At 56.5% G+C, this 9,506-nt stretch overlaps 1 protein-coding gene across 1 annotated transcript in view; it reads left to right on the top strand.

The window, feature by feature from the left end:
• The first annotated feature begins 3,775 nt into the window (after nucleotides 1-3,775).
• The window catches only part of ATP10A (ATPase phospholipid transporting 10A (putative)), a 183,213-nt gene continuing 177,482 nt past the window's right edge, over nucleotides 3,776-9,506 (top strand). Inside the window, exon 1 of the mRNA XM_055556742.1 lies at nucleotides 3,776-4,365. Coding sequence (XP_055412717.1) covers nucleotides 3,920-4,365 — 446 coding nt within the window. The 5' untranslated portion in view covers nucleotides 3,776-3,919. The remainder of the gene's footprint in view (nucleotides 4,366-9,506) is intronic.

The following is a 9,506-nucleotide window of genomic DNA, read 5'->3' as shown; positions in this document are numbered from 1 at the left end:
AGTGGTGTGCCCAGAGTCTTCTTTAGGGGGTGCCTCTGTCATAGGATACAGGTTCCAATACATGTGTGCGGGGTGGGGTTTTGTGACACCAGCCCGGTGTCCGAGAGTTCAACTCAATTCTGACACCATCTGCCTGGAGGGAGTATGTGATCCCACAGGGCAAGGGCTCAGTCTCACAAGACCGCCCGCACTTCAGGCTCCAATGACAAGTTCCCGTCTGTCAGCTGTGCTCCTGACAACAGCTCAGCTGCAGATTCTAGCCACAGACTGGCAGCTCAGTTGATTTGCTAGAGTGGCTCACGGAACTCCTTGAGTTCCACTGATTTGCTAGAGTGGCTCACAGAACTCAGGAAACATTTTACTTACTAATTACCAGTTTATTATAATCAGATATAACTCAGGAATAGCCAGGTGGAAGAGGCACCGGGCAAGGTGTGGAGGAAGCTCTGAGAATCTCCACATGATCACCGTCTTAGAAGCTCCCCAAACCCAGTCCTTTGGGTTTTTATGGGAGGTTTCATTACAGAGACATGATTAAAACCTTAGGTTATTGGTGATTGATTCAACCCCCAGGCTCCCTTCCCTCCCCAGAGGTCAGGGGGTGGGGCTGAAAGTTCCAATCACACAGATGGTTCCCTGGCAACCAGCCTCCATCCTCAGGGGCTTTCCAAAAGTCACTTAAGTAACATCAACCCAGGTGTGGTTGAAAGGGGCTTGTTATGGATATCAAGACACATTTATAGCTCTTATCAATAAGGAAATCCTAAGGGATTTAGAAACTCTGTGCCAGAAATGGAGACAAAGCCAAATGATGTTGTCTTGTTGTTGTAGCAGGCCAGGCCTCCCCGTTCCTCACCATCTCCCGAAGTTTGCCCCAGTTCATGTCCGTTGTATTGGTGATGCCATCCGTGGTAACATCACAGTATCACACTGCCTCTTCTACTAGAATGTTAGATTCATAAGACAATTCTCCCCTGTGGCCTCAGTGCCTAGAACAAAGCCAGGCACACACAAGGTGATGAAGAAGTATTTGCTGAGTGAGGACAATGAAAGACACTTTCCAGGGGCCAACAGTAGGGCCTCCTTAGAGCTTGGGGTCCAGACGGCCATCCCAGGAGTCCATCCAAGTCTCGTCCTGGCCTAGGAAGCTGAGTCTGAGAGTTCAGCTGACAGAAGGTATCTGAGCCCATAACCCCTGCAGAGCCATCTATGAGAGGCTCACATACCACTGCACACATGTCAGAACAGAAGTAATTCCATGAGGTTCAATGGGTCACGCAGTGTGGAAACCTTCCAGGAGACCACATTAGCTAGGCCTTAGTGGAAATACTGAAATGGGATTGATGAAGAGAGGTGGGGAGAGGTTCTAGGCCTTCGGAGCAGTGTGACTCACAGAATCTTGGAACCTTAGAGTGGAATGTAGATGGGGATGAAGAAGGCCTGTTCTGAGGAGGGTAAGGAGACCTCTCCCTTGGGCCTGGTGGGGACGAGGGCGGGGCAGAGTCAAATCAGCAAGTTGGTGCCAGTTCCCCTAAAGGCCTCAAGGAACCTCTGCCTGAGGAGCCAGCCTTTGACTCTGTAAGCTCCCGGGTAAGGAAATAAAGTGAAATAGTCAAGGAGGTCAAGTAACTGCTTTGGCCTCCTGGGGACTAACTTTAGCATGGAGACTGGAAAGCAGGAAGACCCGCTCTCAGGCCCTGAGAGGGCTGGGAAGTAAAGAGGGCCAGCAGGCTCTAGGACCTTGGGAAGCCGGGGGATGAGGGAAAATGTGGATCTGTAAGTTAATCACTGGAGACCCCAGAAGCTGTGGTTCTTGGTGGGCTGTTAATATTCAATTTGAGATGCCACTGGCCCACTCTGAGATCTGATTTCTTTCTCGGAAAATGCAGGCACTTCAGTCAAACCTTTCTCTAATCTGGGCCTCTACACATCTACCGGGTACTCCCAGGAATGGGGGGAGGGAAGAGCCTTGATCTGTGACACAGACTTTCTTAGTACCTGTCACTCTACCTCCCTCAAGCTGGATTCTAGTAAATACTGTGCTCCATGCCAAGGTTCCCGGTAGAGGTGTGGCCTCTGGCCTGGCTGGACGGGGTGTAGGCCAGGGTACAGAGATGAGGACCATCCAGAGAGAGGGGCATAGGGAAGAGGTAAGTGATTTACACAAAGCCAAGAAAGTGACTTGTTAGCAGGCACCCAAGGGAGGAACGCAGGCTGGGCCAGGCTGCTGAGTTGGTCCCCTGGGAGATGACAGAGTGCTCCAGCGCAGGGAGAGATATGAGGCGCTGACTTGCAGGAGGAGGAGGCGAACAGTTCCCTTAGTCCAGACAGGCAGCACCCAAACGTGCTCGTCTTATTGTGGGAAAGGGGACCCCTTCCAGGGCCTGAAACTGGGCTCTTGTCTAACACTTGGAAATGAATTGTCCGAGGAGACACATGTACTGACAAAGCAAGAGATTTTATTGGGAAAGGGTGGAGAGCAGAAGGGTAAGGGAACCCAGGAGAACTCTGTCACATGGCTCGCAGTCTCAGGTTTTATGGTGATGGGATTAGTTTCTGGGTTGTCTTCAGCCAATCATTCTGACTCAGAGTCCTTCCTGGTGGTGCATGCTTTGTTCAGCTAAGATGGATGCCAGAGGGATGGATTCTGGGAGGTGGTCAGACACGTGGTGTCTCCTTTTGACTTTTCCCAAACTCTTCTGGTTGGTGGAGGCTTATTAGTTCCCTGTTCCTAACCAGGACCTCCTGTGGGTAAAACAACTCATGCAAATAGTTACCATGATGCCTGGCCAGGGTGGGCGGTTTCAATCAGTGTGCTTCCCCTGACAGTCTCACCCGAATTCCCAGCCATGGTCTGCTGGGAAAGACATCCCTGGTTCTCACACTTGGACTTTTAAAGGGGAAGACAAGAGAGTCATGGCCATCGTTGACCTGCGGGCTTGCCGGCTTGGGACGCCCAGACCTTCTGGCGCAGCCCGCCCCCTGCGGCCCTCGCTGACGCCCAGGGTCCTGCAGGGCGCCCTCTGTGCCAGCTGCCACTCCAGCCACAGCCTCCTGGGCCCTCCCTTCCCAGCAACCAATGCTCCGTCAGCGTCAGAGTCAGAGAGGCCACTTGAGAACCAGAGCACAAAAGGTGTATTTTCGCCCTCACGGTTTACCAGAAAGGAAAAAAGACTGAAATAGAGCAAACCAGCCTCCCTTTGCTCAGCGAAATATTCCTCCCTTCAATTAAGGGGGAAAAAAAAAGAATCCTATTTAGGGAAGTAAGGAAAGGCAGCGATGGTCATGAAAGTTCAGTCTAGTTCACCCAAGAGGTTAGTGTAAAAGGGCAGGGTACCGAGTTGTCCAGGCAAAGAAGAATCCTCTCGGGGTCCCGGGGACAGATGTCCTCGGTAAATGAGCTTTAAAACTCGGAGCATCGGTATGCTCTGGCCCATGTGCCTTGTGATTCTACCTGGTTCCAGGAGGCGGTGCCAGCCGGGTCCCCCAGACCCATTCCCGGGGGGCCGCGGTGCCTCCCACACCACGCCGTCTCCCGTCTCCTCCGGGGGCGGGTGTGCTTGCCGAGTCCGGGGCCCGCACTGATGCTTCCGGGAAATGAAACTAAGCCGCTCCGAAGTTTCCACCTTGGCCTCGGCTTTTGGTTTCCCGCTCTCCGCGGGGTCCCAGGCGGGGCTCGGGGCGGGGCCGGGAGTGTCCGGGAGGAAAGGCCGAGGCGGGCGCGCGGGCGCGAGGGCGCGGGGCCCGGGCGGCGGGCGGGCAGGGCGGGGCGGGGCGGGGCGGCCGCTGACCGCGCTCTCGTGCGTCCCGCAGGCGGGGAGTCCGCGCCGCCGCGCCCGGGCCGCCGGCGATGATCACCTAGGAGGCTGGCGCGGGCGGGTGCGAGCGACGGAGCAGCCGGGCGCGGCGACACGCGGCCATGGAGCGGGAGCCGGCGGCGGCGGCCGAGGAGCCCGGGCCCCCGGGACGGCGGCGGCGCCGGGAGGGCCGGATGCGCACCGTGCGCTCCAACCTGCAGCCGCCGCCGGGCGCCGAGGAGCCGGCGGGCAAGGGGGCGCCGCGGCGCCGGCTGCGCGGGGGAACCCAGCACCTGGCGGACAACAGGCTCAAGACCACCAAGTACACTCTGCTGTCCTTCCTGCCCAAGAACCTGTTCGAGCAGTTCCACCGTCTGGCCAACGTGTACTTCGTGTTCATCGCGCTGCTCAACTTCGTGCCCGCGGTGAACGCCTTCCAGCCCGGCCTGGCGCTGGCGCCTGTGCTCTTCATCCTGGCGGTCACGGCCTTCAAGGACCTGTGGGAGGACTACAGCCGCCACCGCTCTGACCACGAGATCAACCACCTGGGATGCCTCGTCTTCAGCAGGTGAGCCGAGCGCGCGGCGCGGCGCGGGAGACCGCGGACGGCCGCTTCACTCCGGGCGGGCGGAGGGTCGAGCCTCAGGGGGCTGCGGCCCACGCGGGGACCCTGCGGCCCGGGGCGCGGAGACCTGGAAGCCCTCGAAGAGGTCCGGGCGTGGGGGTCCGCAGTCCCTGAGTGTCCCTCAGACGTCGCGTCTGAGCCTAGCGATCACCGGGCTGGCATCCCGCGGCCTCCGGGCGCCCTCGTCTCCCGCGGCTCCTGCTTTCTTAGTAAAAAGTAGAGAAATTGCCTGGCGCCCCAGCTTCAAGTCCCAGCCCCAATCTTGTCCAGGCTCCGAGGGCCAGAGTGTTGAACGACTTAAGCAACCTACACAGGAATGTAAAGCTCGGTCTCAGGTAACATCTCCTCTCGGGACAACAGAGTAAAACTGCCACCAAGTTCTGACATACCAGGCACACATCAGATAAAAGGGCAGCGGGGCCCATTCCCTTTGTGAGCTGGGAGCCGGCCACCCAGCCGGGTGCCATCCCGCGGAGCTGACTGCATAGTTTTAAAAAATTAACCCGTTTCCAGATGGAAAGACTGAGACCTTGACGACCTTTTCGAGCCTTGTGCGCAGTTAGCCCCAGGGAGTGTACTCCTCTGGGTTCCTGCTCCTTCTCTCTCCCTGCACCTCCCTAAAGTTTTGGACCCTCAGGAGAGACCTGTCTGGGACGCTGCAGTCTCTTCTCTCCCTACACTCCCAAACCCTGAGAGCCCCTTGGCCGCAGACCCATCTCGGAGCTGTGTCTGGTGTTAGAGCCCACCTCACGGCCACACCCTTCTGGAAGGCAGATGACCTTGCTCCCTGTCCAGAGCTGAGCCAGTGTTTCCCTGCTGCTCCCTTTGCTCGAGCCTTGGTGTCCTGGCTGGTTGGGACCTCGGAGGTGAAGGCCGTTAGGCTTGGTCAGCCTCCAGGAAGCCCCTTGTACTCTCCCGGTTATTCCTGCCTCTTAGGTTAGCTTCTAAGAATGCCTTTGAGTAACTCTGACCCTCCCGGCAACATTGATTGTTGTTTTACAAATTACCCTTGTTTTACAAATGAGTGAACAGGAGTTCAGAGAAGTTAAGTAACTTCCACACATTTCTATGTAGTACTACTAAAGTTTGACCCAGGTCTTCCCAACTTCATAACTTTTACAGTTTTCTGGTGCTTATGTTTTTTAAAGTTATATAAGGATGGCCTGAGAAGCTTATTAAAAATAACAGTTTAACAGTGGGAATTAAAAAACTGAACAAAGCAACAATTCTCAGGCTCCATCCAAACACATCTGACTGACTCATCTGGGTCTGGGCCTGGGGGTCTGAGTATTTAATAAGCACAGAGGTGATGCTTCTGTCACGGCCCACGTTTGAGTGATGCTGCCTGCTTGCTGTCAGGGGTGCCCGTTGGCGAGTCAGCAAGCGTGATGAGATGGGCAGGGCTGTGGGATTTCCTGGCTCCTGTTCCCACTGCAGCTGAGGAGGGAGGGGGCACCCTAACCCAGAGGCCCTCCATGCCAGCCTGCTGTGTGCTCTGTGTACTTCAGTATACTCTGCGAGACCTGGTGGGGCCCCAGGTTCTGTCTTTACATGCGTACCACTTCCTGTTCTTCCTCAGCTGCTACTCCTGTAGCCAGAAATACTTAGGCCTCAGGAAACCGTTTATTTTCAGCTGACAAAGTCAATTGACCCTTATAACTACCGTCACCCCCAACATGCCCATGACCTCCCGCATTCCCCTCCTAGTGGAATCCCAGAGCGATCTCTGGTCTCCGTGACCTCAAAAGGCTTCCTGGAATTCTGAACCCTTCCCCTTCCCCATGGACCCGCCTGTCCACGTTCTCTTTCCCTGACCTGGGTTCTCAAAAGCTGAGTATGGTCCTTGGTAGGGGTAGTGGGGAGGCCTCCGGGACAATGGTGCTTTCAGGCCCCAGCGCCTCCCAGCTCCCGAGTTAAATTCCTTGAATGCTTTCTGGGGAGAGAATGGGCCTTCTTCCTGGGGAGGTTCTCTGGGTGTGAGATGGTGTCAGCTGTGCGCAGAGAGGAGGCCGTCTGTGGGAGAAACTCCATCAGGCCCAAAAGTCTGGGATGGCTGTTTTCAGTCCTGGGCTGTGAGTCATTGTACGTCTGAGCCTCCCCGTCCTCCCCACCGTCAGGCGGGAGTTTGTTCAGGGTCTTTGGTATCCACAGGGACAGTGACCTGATGCGGTGTGCACCTGGGATCTGTCCTGTGTCATGTCATTGCTTTGGTGGACATGGAGTGGGCCTTCTGTAAACGGTGTCCGTGCAGCAAGAGCAGACTTGAGTTGGGGAGGCCTGCCACTGTCTCTGGACGGTGGCTTCCCTGGGATGCCCCATGTGTCCTGACTGCAGTGTGCAGTGAATTAGTTATTTGTACCATTATTTATGTGGTGTGTCCCCATGTCAGGGTCTTCTTTGATGGCTCAGTGGTAAAGAAAATACCTGCTATGCAGGAAACGCAGGTTCAGTCCCCTGATTGGGAAGATGCTCTGGAGAAGGGAATGGGAACCCACTCCAGTATTCTTGCCTGGATAATCCCATGGACAGAGGAGCCTGGCGGGCTACAGTCCAAAGGCTCGCAGAGAGTCAGAAATGACTGAGAACACACACACGTCCCCATTATGGAGCCCTTGGGTGCCTTCTCTGTGGGAACCCTGCGTCAGGCTTGCTGGAAGTGCGGGTTCCTGGGTCCTGCCCTACCACTCCCCGACCCTGAGCTGCTGAGCCCCTGGAGGTGGAAGAACTGGTGGCCACAGCATGCCTGGGTTTGCACACACAGACTTGCGCAGAGGTCCTCTGTCTCCTTGGCCTGGGCCCGTGGCATCATCTGGATCTCAGGCTGTGTTTGGGAAAACTCTCCTGAGCCACGGCAGCGGGACGAGAGCACAGAGGCTGGTGCTTGGAGCTCCATTCTTGCCTGTGGCCTTGGCCCTGGGAAGGCCAGGCAGTGTGGGATGGGGCAGGCACTGAAGTCATTTTTGGTCACACAGGCCTTCCTGTGAGGGTGATGGCTGGCTGGCAAAGCCATCTCCTTCTGGGCATAGGTGGAAAGAAGGAGGTGACAGTCCCATCCCCGTTCGCTCTGGACGTGGCCTCAGGTTTCTCGTGCTGTAGGGCTTGGACTGTGCTTTAGCCTGCAGGCCTGAGTGAGCCTCCCGTGGGGACAGGCCTGATGCCCCCAGGGCTGGGGAAGGGGCAGCAAGTGACCATGGGGCACAAGGCTGGTGGGGCTGATGGGGGGGTGGGGGGCAGGGATGGGGCCAAGAGCCAGCCAGGAGGAGGGCAGGGGTTCTCGTGGAGGGAAGGCAGAGCCTGTGATCAGAGGAGGGGCCGGGGGGATGTGGGGGTTTCTCGTGGAGGGAAGGCAGAGCCTGTGATCAGAGGAGGGGCCGGGGGGGTGTGGGGGGTTCTCGTGGAGGGAAGGCAGAGCCTGTGATCAGAGGAGGGGCCGGGGGGGTGTGGGGGTTTCTCGTGGAGGGAAGGCAGAGCCTGTGATCAGAGGAGGGGCCGGGGGGGTGTGGGGGGTTCTCGTGGAGGGAAGGCAGAGCCTGTGATCAGAGGAGGGGCCGGGGGGATGTGGGGGGTTCTCGTGGAGGGAAGGCAGAGCCTGCGATCAGAGGAGGGGCTGGGGAGATGTGGGGGGTTCTAATGGAGGGAAGGCAAAGCCTGTGATCAGAGGAGGGGCTGGGAGTATGTTGGGGGGTTCTCATGGAGGGAAGGCAGAGCCTGTGATCAGAGGAGGGGCCGGGGGACACAGGAGAAGAAATGTTCCTGAGAGGGCATTTGCCAGAGGGGATGAGTGGAAGCCCAGGGTTCCAGCGCTTACCTGCCTGTTCAGCCTGAGCGAGGAGGTTGCCGGTTAAAAGGAGCAAACCTCACCCCTGCCGCTGGAACCCAGTGAGCCTCATCAGGGTGCAGGCTGAGACGGGGTTCTGGGCGGGCGGACGAGGCCCTGCCTGGCCCAAACTCTGCACAAGCCCCTGCCTCACCTGCACCCCATTTCTAGCGTGTCAGTGAGTCCTGGCCTAGGTCCACACACCCCTCATGCCCCTGATCCTGTGGACCTGGAGGAGCTGGCACCTTGTCCTGTGGCCCCCACCTTCCGCCCAGCCTTGCCTGCGTTCTTGGGTAACGTTTTCCCTTTTGCTTCTCTCCGCTTTGTGATGACTCAAACCTGGGCACCTTTTGGTGTCTGCCTCCAGGATGACGGCAGCAGCAGCATTTCTGCCTGAATTAGCCCGTGGTGACTTTTCCCTGAAGGTTTTGAGCTTCTGGGGCTCTGGCCCTTTGGTGTCTTGCCATCATCTTTTGGGAAAACAGTCAGGGCATGCCCTCATGCTTCTCTTGGAATTTAACTGGTGTCCGTCCCTTTCCTTTGACTCTCACTTGGCTTTCCCAGCTCACCAGGGGCACCTGTTCAGCCTGCTTACCCTGGGCTCCATGGCTTCTTTTGTCAGAAGATCCTGAAAGGGACCCGACAGAGTTTCCCCATTGTTTCTGTCCATTTATCTTGTCTCGAACTTCCTTTCCTGCCTTTCCTGGAGAGTCCAGCCTCTTCCTCACCAACAGCAGAAGCGTTTTGCCCCTGGGAAGCACAGCACCTTTGTCTTATTTGGAAGAAAATATCTGAAGAAGCAGGGATACCAGTACAAGGCCCCGGGGGACAGGGGTGCACCAGAACAACATGTCTTCTTGCCGCAGGGACATCTGTTTGGTGTGCTAGGTGGGGTGACTCTTGAGGAATATTTGGACATTGCCATTCATGTGGTTTTTGGAAATAATTTTTCTTTTGATACTTTTTATCATAAATGTGGTCCAATTATAGAAAAAGAACCGCTCTTTCCCTAGAAACTTGTTTGCCCTCCGGGGATAGTCCTGTTCAAGGGAAGGTCCTTTTTATACTTGTTAATGTGAGCCAAGTGCTTTAGTGTGCGGTTCCCCCGTAACCTCCTGATGGTCCTGTTTTCACACCTTCATTTCACAGGTGAGGAAACTGAGCTTCAGGGCTTGATAGCTGCCTTAGGGCTGCCTGCTGGGAGATGGCAGAGCCATAGCCTGAGTCCAGACTCATCCTGCTGTGACTCTCAGTTCATAGTTTTCTT

This window comes from Bubalus kerabau, chromosome 19 (genome assembly GCF_029407905.1).
Source record: "Bubalus kerabau isolate K-KA32 ecotype Philippines breed swamp buffalo chromosome 19, PCC_UOA_SB_1v2, whole genome shotgun sequence".
Taxonomy (NCBI): Eukaryota; Metazoa; Chordata; class Mammalia; order Artiodactyla; family Bovidae; genus Bubalus; species Bubalus kerabau.
The sequence above is the reverse complement of the archived record's forward strand: the minus strand, read 5'-3'. Positions and strand labels throughout refer to the sequence as shown.